A 12,989-nucleotide genomic window follows, 5' to 3' on the forward strand; every position below is an offset into this window, starting at 1 on the left:
CTGGGGAGATAGGAACTTTAATGCCTGAGCCCTGTTTACCTAAACCTTGATTAGGAAGGAATCCATGAGTGAGCATTTGTTTGGTGACTACAGTATTAGGGCTGCCCATCATCATTCCCATTTGAGTTAGCAAATCTCTGCCCCACAAGTTAAGGGGTAGCCCTTCCCCAATATAGGGCTGTATGTGTCCTTGATTGTTTTCTTTATCTTTCCAGGTAAGTAGACTAGCAATACATTGTGGATTTTTTAGATTGTCCAATCCCTTGCAAATGCGTCATAGTGGTTACTAAGGGCCATGTGGGAGGCCAGGCCTCCTTTCTAATGACTGTTACATCAGCACCTGTATCTAGGAGCCCTGAGAAACGTTTCCCATTGAGCAATAAAGCCATAAGAGGTTTATCTTTGGAAATGAATTGAGCCCAATATATATCTGAGGACCCAAAGGAAGAATTTCCCCTGTAGGAAGCCACAGCTGCATTAGGAGTTTGGACTAAAGGCAGCAGCACCAACTGAGCAATAAGTTGCCCTTGACTAATGGAAATTAGACCAGAGATAGAGGATGCCATGACAACAATTTCACCAGTATAGTCATTATCTATGACTCCTGGGACAATTAGTAACCCTTTTAAGATTGTGCTGCCATGTCCAAGAACTAACCCACAAGTGTCCTTAGGAAGGGGGCCAAAAACTGTGGGAGGCAGATAACGCAGCCTCACCCTGAGCAAGTGTTTCTGCAAACTGGGGATCTGCGTGACGTTGTGTCAGCAGCTCAGAGATTAAAGTCCAATATGAAAAAGCAGTTACCGGAAACTTTTCCAGGCCAAAAACTCCATAGTAGTCTTTGAGAGCATTCTTTATGACTGAATAGTACTCCACTACATAAAAATCGCGCTGTTTTAAACCATTCTTCAGTTGATGGGTATTTGGGTTGTTTCCAAGATTTAGCTATTACAAACTGTGCTGCTACAAACATGGATGGACATATATCATTGTGGTATTTTTAATTCTTCTTTGAAGATACCTAGAAGGAGAGTAGCTGGGTCAAATGGACTCTCCAGTCCTAGTGTTTGAAGAAATTGCCACAGTGTCCACAGTGGCTGCACCAGCCTGCACTCCCACCGACAGTGGAGAAGGCTCCTTTTAGCCCACAGCCCCGCCAGCATTTGCAATTGGTTGACTTTTTTATGACAGTGTTGTTCTAATTTACATCTCTTGAATGACCAGTGATGTTGAACATTTTTTTCATATATTTATTTGGTATTTGTATTTCTTCACCTGAGAAGTGCACACTTTTCTCAGAGGCCAATGCTTTGAATCTACAGGGTCTGGGTGTTTTTGGTTCTTTATAATATTCTAGATAGAAGCCCTTGGTAAGAGTGACAACTGGCTATCATTTTTTCCCACTCTACAGATTATCTTTTCACTCTGTTGGTGATATTGCTGTGCAAAAGCCCTTTAACACGGTGATATCCCGTGTGTTGGTTCTTTGTACTATTCCCCTTGTCACCTGGGGTTTGTTCATTAAGCCTCTACCTACACCTATGTCTGTGAGATTTCTGCCTATTTTCTCTTTCAGTGAATTTAGTGTTTCTATTTTAATAGAGCTTCGATCCATTTTCACTTTAGTTTAGTGCATGGTCATAGACATGGTCCAGCTTCAGTCATGTGGAGATCCAGTTTTTCTAACACCTTTTATTAAAGAGACTATTTTTTTCCCACTAAACCTTTTGGGTCCTTTGTCAAAGAGAAGGTGGCTGAGTGTGTTTGGAGATGCATCAGCATCTTACGTTCTGTTACACTGATCCTCGGGGCTGTTTTTTTCAATGCCATACTGATTTTATCATAGTAGCTTTATAGTGTAATTTTTGGTCTGGAATTGTGCTGTCCCTGACTTGCCTTTATTGGCCAGAATTGCTTTTGGTATTCTGGTCTTTTCTGGTTCCAGACGAATTTTAGGATTGTTTTGTTAGATCTGTGAGATGCATTAATTGTATTTTTATTGGGATTGCATTAAATATCTATGGCATTCTTGCTATGTTGGTTCTTCCTATTCAAGAGCAAGGACTATTTTTCCATTTTCTAATATCCTCTTCTGTCTCCTTTTTTAGGGTGCTGTAATTTTCACTGTATAGATCTTTCAATCCTTTGTTAGATTTATTCTAAAGTATTTCATGTTTTTGATGTTATGAGCTCCCTAATTTTTCTCTCTGTGAATTTGTTTTTTGTGTATGGGAATATTAATGACTTTTGAGTGTTCACTTTGTATCCTGCTGCACGTAGGATTTGGATATTAAATCTACAAATTTCTTTATGAGGTTTTTGGGGTCTGCTATATAGAGTATCATGTCATCTGCAAATAGTGATCATTTCACGTTTTCCTATCTATATTGCTTTTATTTTTTATTGTGTCTAATTGCTCTGGCTAATGTTTCCAGCACTATGTTGAGTAGCAGTGGTGACAGTGGACATCCTTGTCTTGTTCTTGATTTTAGAGAGAAAGCTTTCGGGTTTTGACCATTGAATATGATATTAGCTGTTAGTTTGTCAGAGACGGCTTTTATAAGATTGAGTAAAGACCATCTATTCCAGCTTTCTGTAGGATTTCTTTTTATCACGAATGAGTGTTGGGCTTTGTAAAATGCCTTTTCTGCATCTATTGAGACGGTCACGTGATTTTTGTCTTTGCTTCTGTTAACATGGTGTATCACATTTATTGACCTGTGTATGTCGAGCCAGCCCTGCATGCCTGGGTGAATCCCACTTGGTCGTGGTGTAAGATCCGCTTGGTTTGTTGAATTCTGCTGGCCTGTGTCTTATTAAGGGCTTTTCATCCATGTCCACTGGGGAGCTTGGCCCAGTCGTTTTCTTGCTGGCTTGTGCTGTTCTCTGGTTTTGGAATCAGGATAATACTTGCTTTCAGGAATGACTTTGGCTTCCCTGTCAATTTCTTGAAAGGGTTTCAGCATTAGTGAGCTTAATTCTCTCAATTTCTTGTAGAATTCATCAGTGAATCCACCTATCAGGGCCTGGGATTTTCTTTGTTGATAAATTTTAAGTTACATTTAAATTTCATTGGCGGATACTGATTTATTCAGAATCTTTAAATATCTTTGATTTAGCTTCGGCAGACTGTGTCTAGGATTCCGTCCACCACCTCTGTGTGTTCCACCTGATTCGAATGCAGGTTCTCAGGGCAGGTGCCGATGATCGCCTGGATTCCTGCGGTGGCTGTGATTCCCCCACTTTCATTCCTAATGGCTTGAATTTGTGTTTTCTCCTCTCCTTTTTTTGCTGAGATTGCCTAAAGATTTACCTATTTTATTTAACCTTTCAATTCATTGATTCTTTGTTCTGTTTTGTCAGTCTCTATTGCACTAAATTCTGCTCTGATCTTTATAATTTATTCCCTCATGTGAGCCTGGGGTTTGACTTATTTTTCTTTTTCTAGAAATTTGAGATTCAACGTGAGGTTGTTCATTTTGTTTTCCTGATGTGCGAGTTCATGGCCATAAATTCCCGCCGTAGGAATTTCTTTCATTGCGTCCCATGAGTTCACTGTTTGCTGTTTAATTTCGTTTTTAATCTCCCCTGTGACCCATCGCTTGTTCAGCAGGGTGCCGTTTAATTTCCAGGAGCTATTGTTGCTTTTGTCTTTCCTTCATCTCCGATTCCCATCTCGGTGGGCCAAGGTCAGATAGCATGGTGGGGTGACTTCAGCCCTCTGCACTGACTTAACCCTGTGTTGTCCGCTAATGTGGGCGCTGTGTGGGAGACCGTCCCACGGGCAGCTGAGAAGACTGCGCGTTCTGATGTCCTGGGTGGATGGAACACGCTGTAGACGTCCACCAAGGCCATTTGTGCACAGGTCTGGTTTAATTCTAATATTTCTTTGCTGACTCCGTCCAGTTGGTCTATCCGTTTGTGAATGTGGGGTGCAGAGATCCCCACTGCTGCTCGCCCTGCCCGGTGGCTTCTTTCTGTTGGTGTTGCTGTGTTTGTGGTCACTGTTATCTTTTCCTAATAAGTCTTCAGAGCACTGGGTCTCTGTTATTTGAAGCTCCCAAGCCAGGTACTGGAGGCTGAGGCAGGAGGATGGCTTAGTCTGAGCAACTTAGTGACTTAAAAAAACCTCTGTTTTAAAATGAAAGATAAAAGGGGCTGGGGACCTGGGTTATCGTGTTTTTATGTATGCTGTGCAAATATATATGCACTTTTTCAAATTTCTTTCTTTACTTTTTTCTTTCTTTTTGTTTTTGAGGTACGGTCTCGCTGTGTAGTTCCAGCTGACCTTGAGCTCAGTCTGCAGCCAGGCTGGCCTCAAACTGTCAGCAACCCTCCTGCCTCAGCCTCCCGAGTGCTGGGACTTCAGGCACCACAGCACCTGTCTTGATTTTGTATCCCTCTGCATTGCTGAATTTGGCTATTAATTCTAGGGCTCTATTGGTCAGATTTTTTGGATCAGCGTGTCAATTGCAAGTAATGATAATTCAACTTCTTTTTTTAAAATTAGTCATTTTATTTCTTTCTCTTGCCTGATTGCTCTGAGTAAAGTTCGGAGTATTATCTAGAGCAGGAATGGAAATGGTGGATATCTCTACCTTATTCATGATTTTAGAGGGAAAGCTCTTAGCCATTCCCCATTTTATACTATGTTCATAGTAGGTTTTTCATAAATAACTCTCATTGGGTTGAGAGAGACACTTTCTATACCTTCTTTAAAAAGCAGGTGCTTTTTTTTATCTTAATGCATGTTGAATTGTTTTTTGTTTTAAACCGGTACCAGGGATCGAACCCACGACCACATGCTTGCAAGGCAGGTGCTTATGCCGCTGAGCTAAATCCCCAGCATGTTTGCCAGCATCTCGCTGAGCATCTTTGTGTCTGGGTTCCTGAACGAGACTGGCCTGCAGTCCTCTTTTCTGACTGTGTCAATGTCTGGCTCTGGAATCTCTGTCCTGGGGGCTCCCAGGGCTGCCTTTGGGAACCCCCTTTCCGTTTTCATTTGATGAAAGAATTTGGGGAGTGTTTGCTTTAGATCTTCCTTAAAGTTCTTGTGCAATTCAGCTGTGAATCTGCCAAGTTCTGGGTTTTACTTCATTGATAGTATTTTTAACTGTTCAACTTACTTGCTGTGACTGAACTGTTCATGGTGTTTATTTCTTCTTGGTTCCGTGCTGGTGATGCGCAGGTATCCAGGAACGCACCGTTTCTTCTGGCTTCTCCAGTCTATCAGAGCACAGCTTCCCTCCTGACTTTCCGCTGGATTTTGAGGCTGTTTCTTGTGATTTCGCCTTTTTCTTCTTCTAACTGCATCGATGTGGATCTTTTCGTTATCTCCTGGTTTGCTTATTTTGCTTATTCTTTCCAAGAACTATTTTTGAATCGTAAACTCTTTTATGTTTGGTTTAATTAATCTCTGCTTTGATTTGTGTCATTTCCTCCCTCGCCCTAACTCTGGTTCTGGATTGCTCTTCCCTTGCGCGACCCTGAGGTGCACCGCAGGTCTGGTCTGGACTCTATTTTTGTGACGAGGGCATTTGCAGTATAACTTTCCCTCTCAGAGCTGCTTTCATTGCATCCCACAGGTGCTGGCGTGTTGTTCTAGGATGACTGGTTGATTGTAAGAACTTCGTAGTTTCTTGATTTTACGTGATTGTTTCGTGATTCAAGAATGTATTGTTCACAGCACCTGCCTGGCAAGTGCGAAGTTTTGAGATTGACTCCCGGTTCCAAAATCAAAACCAAAATCAAAAGCAAGAGTGTATTATTGAATTTCCACATTTCCAGATTTTCTGTGGTTCTTTCTGTCATTGGTTTCTAATGCGCGATAAACTATGAACCACAATAAGTCTCTTTTATTCATTTTTATTTATTTTCTGTCTTTTTTCAGACAGGGTCTCGCTGTGCAGTTCAGGCCGGCCTCGAGCTCACTGTGCAGCCCCGGCTGGCCTGAACTTGCGGCGATCCTCCTGCCTCGGCCTCCCGAGTGCTGGGATGACGGGTGTGAGCTACCGTGCCCGGCCGGTCTCTTTTTTCTAACTTACTTAGTCTGTGGTTTTGTTGGGAACAAAAATGAACTGAACCCAAAATGGGGATTGACAGAGCTAGAGATAGGGATGCGGAGGACGGAAATAAAGCAAATGGGTTAAAATGGTAACAAATCAGGACAAACGGCACTCTCAATTCTTAGCAGATTTCTTCCAGCACTGCTGACCGAACCCGGGATCTCCGCTCTCAGCTACATCCCCATCCTTTCTACTTTATTATACATTTTGAGACAGGATCTAGGCTCCATCACACCCAACTGTGCCTTGTTTTTAAATTTTGAATCCTTCCCACATAGCGACTTTCAAAAATCATGGCTTCTGTGGGCTCCGAGTCTCCCCTCGCTGCCGGCTTGCCGGACCTCCGGGATGCAGCCCGATCCTCTCCCGCCACTGAAGACAGCTGCGCACACCCACGTGGAACCCGCCGGTCTCGTCTGTCCTCGTCACCGCTGACCCTCGGTGCTGTCAGATGCCATCAGCACCACCCTCCCTTGTGCCTGCACCTCGAAGTTTTATTAAGGGGTGCGGTACACCCCTCTGCCAGCGCGGGCCTCGAGCTGCTGCTCAGGGTTAGATGTTACCCCGGGCGGCATGGATGTGACCCCACCAGCTCGGTCTTGGTACCAAATGGGCTCCTCACCCCGGAGTCTCCCGGGGACGGACGCTGTGTGGCTTCCCGAACTGCTCACCACTCGGGACCATCACTGTGTCCAGGGCAACGCTGATCTGCCTGTTTTTCCTGATTTCTCCCCTTTCATTCATTTTTATTGGTTTTTTTTTTTTTTTTTTTTTTTTGTCTTTTTTCCTTTTTATCGGTACCGGGGATCAAACTCACGACTGCCTGCTTGCAAGGCAGGCTCTTATGCCGCTGAACTAAATCCCCAGCCCCAATTTTTATTGGTTTTACAGATGGGTGAGTTGCGTGACAGCAGGCTAGTTCACGCACATACATACTGTGATCATTTCCACGCCGCCCTGTTTTTAATACTGTTTTCCCCAGCATTTCACATCATACCTACGCACCCTCTTTTCTTAGGGCTTTGCATGACTTTATGGTTTCTTTTATTTTTACCGGCAATCAACCCCCAGGGTGCCCTAATTTGTCAGCCTCCTGCCTCAGCCTCCTGAGCCACTGGTCCCCACACCAGCCTGGGTTTGCGTTCGAAATCCTGGACTTGGAGGAGAAAAGGCAGATGTCTTTTGCCCGTCGAAGCAAGCTGTGCTGGGCTTTGCTTCCTCATCAGACACTCGTATCAAGAAAACTGGAAAACACATTTATTTACAGATGCAGCCCAAGCAAGCAGGCGCTGGTCAGGAGCGGACCCACTGGATGCCGAAGAAGGTCTGGTCGGCGTTTGGGGAGGGCAGCAGCGGCAGGGTGAGGTTGGTGCACAGGACGTCCCCGCGGGCCAGCGGCGTCAGGCGCTGGGAGGCCACCGTGCAGCCCCGGCCGAAGCCCAGGCGCAGCAGGCTGATGCTGCGGGTGGCCGAGCAGATGCCCACCGCCAGGGTGGCGTTGTGGTGCCTGACGTCCCTCGCGGAGGAGCACCTGGCCAGGGTCACCTGGATGTGCAGCTGGTAGATGCCGTCGCGGTGGACACGCAGCTGCCCGTCGTCCAGCGCCGGTCCGTGCAGGAAAGAGCGGCCCAAGGATGGGTCCCCCTGCCAGCGCAGCCTGGGGTCCTGCCTGGGACCTGGGGCGGAGGGGCAGAGGATGGGGGGCAGGTCAGGACGCTGGGTGTTCCTGGAGGTGGCCTGACAGGGACAGGGAGGGAGAGGGGCGGGGAGGGATCTAAAGGGAGAGGAACCCTAGCAGCCCTGGGCCAGGCTTGGGATCCCAGGTGCTGGAAGCTGAGGCAGGAGGGTCACCAGTAAAGCGACTTAGGGACCTACAGGGCGGACTCCCTACACACACATACCATTAAAAAGGACCAGAAATGTAGCTCAGCGAGAAGGCCCTGAGTCCAATCCCAGGGCGGCTAAGTCAAAGGGGCAGTACGGAGGGGAAAGCGTCCACCCGTGCCCAGCAGAGAAGGTTCCAGAAAGGAAGCTGAGCCGGGGAAGAAGAGTCTTCCCTCGGGGCGCCCCGCAGCCTGGCGACCCACCGTCCGTCCTCTGGTCCTCCTGCGCCCGCTCAGAGGGGCCGCCCCACCCGCCCTGGGGTGCCCCACTCGCCCTGGGGTGCCCCACCTCTCCGAGGCCCCCTCTGCGGCCCTGCGGCCCTCCCGCCCCGCCTCTCTCTGCCCGCTACCGCGCACGGCGCTGCGCTGAGCCCGGCGCCCAGCTGCCCGGCGCGCTGGGCTTTCTGACGCCTGTTCCGGTCAGCGCAGCACCGAGGAGGCGCTGTCTGTTTTAGTTGTTTTGGGGTTTTGTTTTTTCCAAGAAGGGGAGTGAAATGCACAGAAGTGAAAGGGCGAGGGGGGCGCCCACAAACGACAGGCGCGGCTCCCCCCTGAGCTCGCCGGTCTGTTGCTTTCTCTCTCTGGAGCGCGGTGGCCCCAGGTCCCGGCACTTCCTCCTCCTCCCCCGCCCTCTCCTCCACCGCTTTCTCCTCCACCCTCCCGCGCTTTCCGTCCCCCCCCCTCCCTCTCACGCTCCGCACCCCGCAGCCCGCCTCACCTGTGAGATTCAGCTGCAGCTCCGCCGCGTCCCTCTGCAAGGAAAACCCAGAACTCAGCGGAGGACGTGAGCCAGGGGCCGACCGTGCCCTAGGACTCCGTCCTGTGCCTGCCTGTCCCCCGCCGGCACCGGCACCAGCACCGGTTCTGTTAGCATCCTACTGCGGTGCACGGTCCGAGCCCACCGTGCAGAGCCTGAGCTCCTGCACACACACCGCAGCCCCGGCCCCCATGCCCCGCACCCCTTCCCTCTCCGCGCGCTCTGCCTCCCTCCCGGCTTCCCCGCCGCTTTGATTTTTGCCCCGAGTTACGAATGCTCTGGGTTTCTCCAATAAGACACCCCAAAGAGAAAGTCACTCTGAACCCTCGGGGAGCAGCCAGGAGAGACCGGGAGGACCCCCCAGAACCCGAGTCCCTGTCCTGCCACAGCAGCTCACGCCAGGGTCCAGGACCCGAGTCCTGGGGAGTCCATGGGACCTCCATTGCGAAGGTCGTGGGAACCTGGGGTCCCAGAGCCCCCCCCAGCCATAGGTGACCCCCCATCTCCCCGGCTCCCCCGGCTCCCGGGGTGGGGGCCGAGCACCCCTGCGCCCCGTTCCGCACTCACCCCGAGCTGCCCCGCGACGAGCCGGGTGCTGAGGAGGAAGGAGGCCGCCACGGAGGCGGCCACGCCGAGCAGCAGACCCAGCGCCGGCCCGGGGCGCACGGCCCTGCACAGGCGGGGCCCCCAGCCGCCGGGTCCGGGCGCGCCCCCCTGCTCCTGCTCCATGGCTGGGCGCACGCGCCCGCGGACCCCTGTGCCCTCCGGTGGGGCGCTCACATCGCTGCGCCGCCGAGCAGCAGCCGGACTGCGGGGGGGCCCCGCCGGCTCCGCCTCCCGGGAGCGGGGTGCGCCTGCAGGGCGGGGCGGGGCGGGGCCGGAAACCGAGCTGCGCGGCCCCCACCCGGCTCGGCCCAGCTGGGCCGGGCGCTGGCCGGCCTGCCGTCCGTCTGTCTGTCTGCCTGTCTCTCAGTGCCCCTCTCTTACTCTGTCTGTCTGCCTGTCTCTCTGTCTCTCTGTCTGTCTGTCTGTCCCTGTCTCTTTCTCTCTGTCTCTGTCTCTGTATCTCTGTCTCTCTGTCTCTGTCTGTCTGTCTGTCTGTCTGCCCCTGTCTCTTTGTCTCTGTCTCTGTATCTCTGTCTCTGTGTCTCTGTCTGTCTGTCTGTCCCTGTCTCTCTCTCTCTGTCTCTCCATCCTCGGAGCCCTTGAGGTTGGGGCAGCTCCCCCACTGACCCGGACCCTGGCCCAGGACCGGCGCGGGTGCCGCCTCCTCCCGGAGCCTCTCTCATCCCCGCCCCCCGTGAAGTTCCGCTGGGTGAACAGATGGGGGGCCTGGAGCCCGTCTCCCCTTCCCTCCCCCCGCCCCCCCCCCTCCGCTCCTAACTCGCACCTGGAGAAAACGCGCGGTTTCCGCTCAGCATCGCGGACTCGGGCGCATCGGTGCGCACAGACGCCCCGATCGATCGATCGATCGATCGCAAAGCGGGAGCCCCGCCCGGGGGTTTCCTGGAAGCCGCGCTGGGGGCCGAGCACCTGGGGCACCCGGGCTCGGGGGTCACTGCGGGCCCCTTTCCATTCCCACCCGCACCCCACACCACCCGTACCCCACTGCACCCCATCCCCACCCCACCCCTGGAGCCCCCCCCCCGCCTCTGTCCCCTCCCCCCTCCCTCCCTCCCCGACCCCGCGGCGCCCCAGCACTGAGCCGAGCTGGGGGCACAGCGCCCCCTGCCGGGCGGCGGCCTCCCCGCAGCGTCCAGCGGCCCCGCGGCCCAGGAGGGAGGTCCGGTCCCATCCGGTCCAGTTCTCCCGGCTCCGGTCCGCTCTCCCACGGAGGAGCGTGGGTGCGGTCGGCGGGGCTCGCGCGGCCCCTGAGTTCACGTGTACGTATGCGTGCACGTGTACATGTGTGCGTGCACGTGTGTATATGGGAGGGACAGGTGTGCACCACTAGCCCAGCAAGGGTAAGACACTCTCAAGGTTTGTATCGTCCTTCAAAAAAAGCCCAAAGGCTGGGGTGCAGCTCACTTGTATACCACATTCCCAGCACCCCAAAAACCAGTCACCCAAAACAGAGCATGCAGAGGAGGGTACATCATAAGCAACAGACTCAGAAAGCCTGGCTGCGAATCCAGCCGCTGTCCACCTCTGGCTTCATGCAGTGCAGTCCTTAACCCTCTCTGAGCCTGAGTTTCCTTATCTATAAAATGGGATAGTAACGGAGCCAGAGTCTCCAGATGACCATAAAGAGCAGAGCTTGGACCACAGGGCCAGATGGCCTGAGTTGCCAGCTCCAAGCAGGGCCTGACAGTGCACTCCGGTCATCCCAGCGCTCCAGGAGACACAAGCAGGAGAATACCAATGTTGTGTAGTCTGATTTCAAGCACAGCCAGGGTAATTTACTGACTTAGTGAGCCCCCATGCCAAAAATGAAAACGCGTTTCAAAAGGCTGGAGCTATAACTCACTGCAAAGACCCTGGGTTCCAGCCCAGTACCACGAAAACAATGCCCTCCTCTGGGCCTAGGATCACTTGCCTGGCAGGTTCGAGGCCCTGGGTTCCATCCCCAGCATCACAACATAACAGGAAACAGACCTCAACTCTCCCCGCTCCTAGCTGTGTGGCCTCTGGCAAATTACTTGACTTGTCTGTGCCCCCAGTCCATTGTCCACAGGCAGAGACAGCTCAGAGGACCGGCGTGAAGGTTAGCAAAGGGCACACACATACAACGTCAGGACCGCGCTGTCATCACAGGAGTGCGAGCTCTTACACAGGAGAGGTTCAGGCTTGAAGGACACGGGGCTGGGCACAAAGGGCGCCACAGGCAGAGGGGAGCTGGAAGAGGGAAATGTCACCGGAGCGGAAGGGAGTGCCTGTCAGTCACGCGGGAGGGCAGGCGGCATTTCAGAGAATTTCAGCTGGGCTTTTGTCAAGTTCCCGGGGTGGGTTCCACTCCGTCCTCCTCCCCTCCACTGTCCCCTTCCCTTCCTCTGTCTCTCCATCCTTCTCTCTTTATTTCCTTCCTTTGGTTTATTTTTGTGCAGTCACAAACCGTGGGTGGAGCCCGGGGCCTTTGCACCCAGGATTTTATGTTTTTATTTGAAGACAAGGTCTTGCTGAGCAGCCCAGGAGGGCTGGAAGCTGGGGTGACGGGTGTGTGCCGCGTTTAAAGTTCGCCTCCGCCCAGTGCTTTCTGGTGTGGTCACAGCTGTGTCTATCGCCACGTGAACTGCAGGGTGTTTTCGTGGTTCTCCAAAGACACCCCAGGTTCACACAGTGATTCCCTGAGGCCCCTCGCTCCACCGCGATGGGCAGCATCATGAGTTACATAGCCGGGCTGTGGGCACCAGGGGTTTGGTCAGACATTACTGTGCGTGCGTGTGTGTGCGAGTGTGTGCGTGTCGGGGAGGTGTTTGGTGTGCGATGAATATTTGAAGTTAAACTTAACACTGGGCAGGCTTGACAGAGGCCTCCCAAAGTGGAGAAACCTCCAGTCCGCCCATGGAGTAGAGTTATGGACTTTTGCACCGAAAAAATAAATTTTCTTCAAGATGTGTCAGTGACTGGTTTGGTTTGGTTCGGTTCAGTTCGGTTCGGTTTGGTTCAGTGTAGTAGTTGGATGCTCAACTGAGCTACATCTCCACACTTTTCCTTTTTTAGTTTTAATAAAAGGCCTCCCTAAGCTGCCCAGGCGAGGCTCAAACTTAACCCCTCTTGCCTCAGCCTCCCGGAGCGTTGGAATGACAGGGTTGCACCAGGGAACCTGGCTCACAGGCAGGCTTACTAGAAAGAGTTGTAAAGCCAGGGTGAGGGGGAGGAATCCAGCTGGACCATCTGGAGGGGCCCATGGTACAGGGGTTCACACAGGCCGGCCTTGACAGGTCAGCCAAGTGAGCAGCGTTGGTCAGTCCGGAAGCCTTACGCCTTAATGAGCTGTTGAGTCCCATCAGATACACAAAGGGCTGCGTCAGACCCTGCGTCCCAGGGAAATGGGAGGGCAGAGCTGGCTGCCAGTGGGACAGCTGCTAGTACAACAGACCATCAACAACATGTCCCACAGACCCTTTCCAAGATTTGAAACCACAGGACGCTAGGGAAGAGCTTCAAGTGACTCACCACGTCACAGAAATCCGAAAGGGCTCACGGTGGTCTAGGGCACCCTGGCTGTTCTTACCACAATGGGTGCGGGGATGAATTGTCCTGTGCCCGCGTGATGCCTTCCGGCCAGGGTGGAGGCCCCAGGGCTGTGATGGCACCTGGCTCTTCATGACATTTGGAGTCCAT

At 52.2% G+C, this 12,989-nt stretch overlaps 1 protein-coding gene across 1 annotated transcript; it reads right to left on the reverse strand.

The window, feature by feature from the left end:
* Window positions 1-7,300: 7,300 nt before the first annotated feature.
* Window positions 7,301-12,989, reverse strand: LOC100720094 (translation initiation factor IF-2). The gene is made up of 6 exons (XM_063229138.1): window positions 12,880-12,989; window positions 11,433-11,540; window positions 10,096-10,238; window positions 9,273-9,667; window positions 8,667-8,700; window positions 7,301-7,741 (listed from the first exon to the last, which is right to left on the reverse strand). The coding sequence occupies exons 1-6, from the start codon at window positions 12,987-12,989 to the stop codon at window positions 7,359-7,361; spliced, it is 1,173 nt and encodes a 390-aa protein (XP_063085208.1). The 3' UTR covers window positions 7,301-7,358.

The sequence above is a fragment of the Cavia porcellus genome, unplaced genomic scaffold (genome assembly GCF_034190915.1).
Source record: "Cavia porcellus strain 051 isolate PalLab524CR breed Dunkin Hartley unplaced genomic scaffold, mCavPor4.1 scaffold_17, whole genome shotgun sequence".
NCBI classification, from domain to species: Eukaryota; Metazoa; Chordata; class Mammalia; order Rodentia; family Caviidae; genus Cavia; species Cavia porcellus.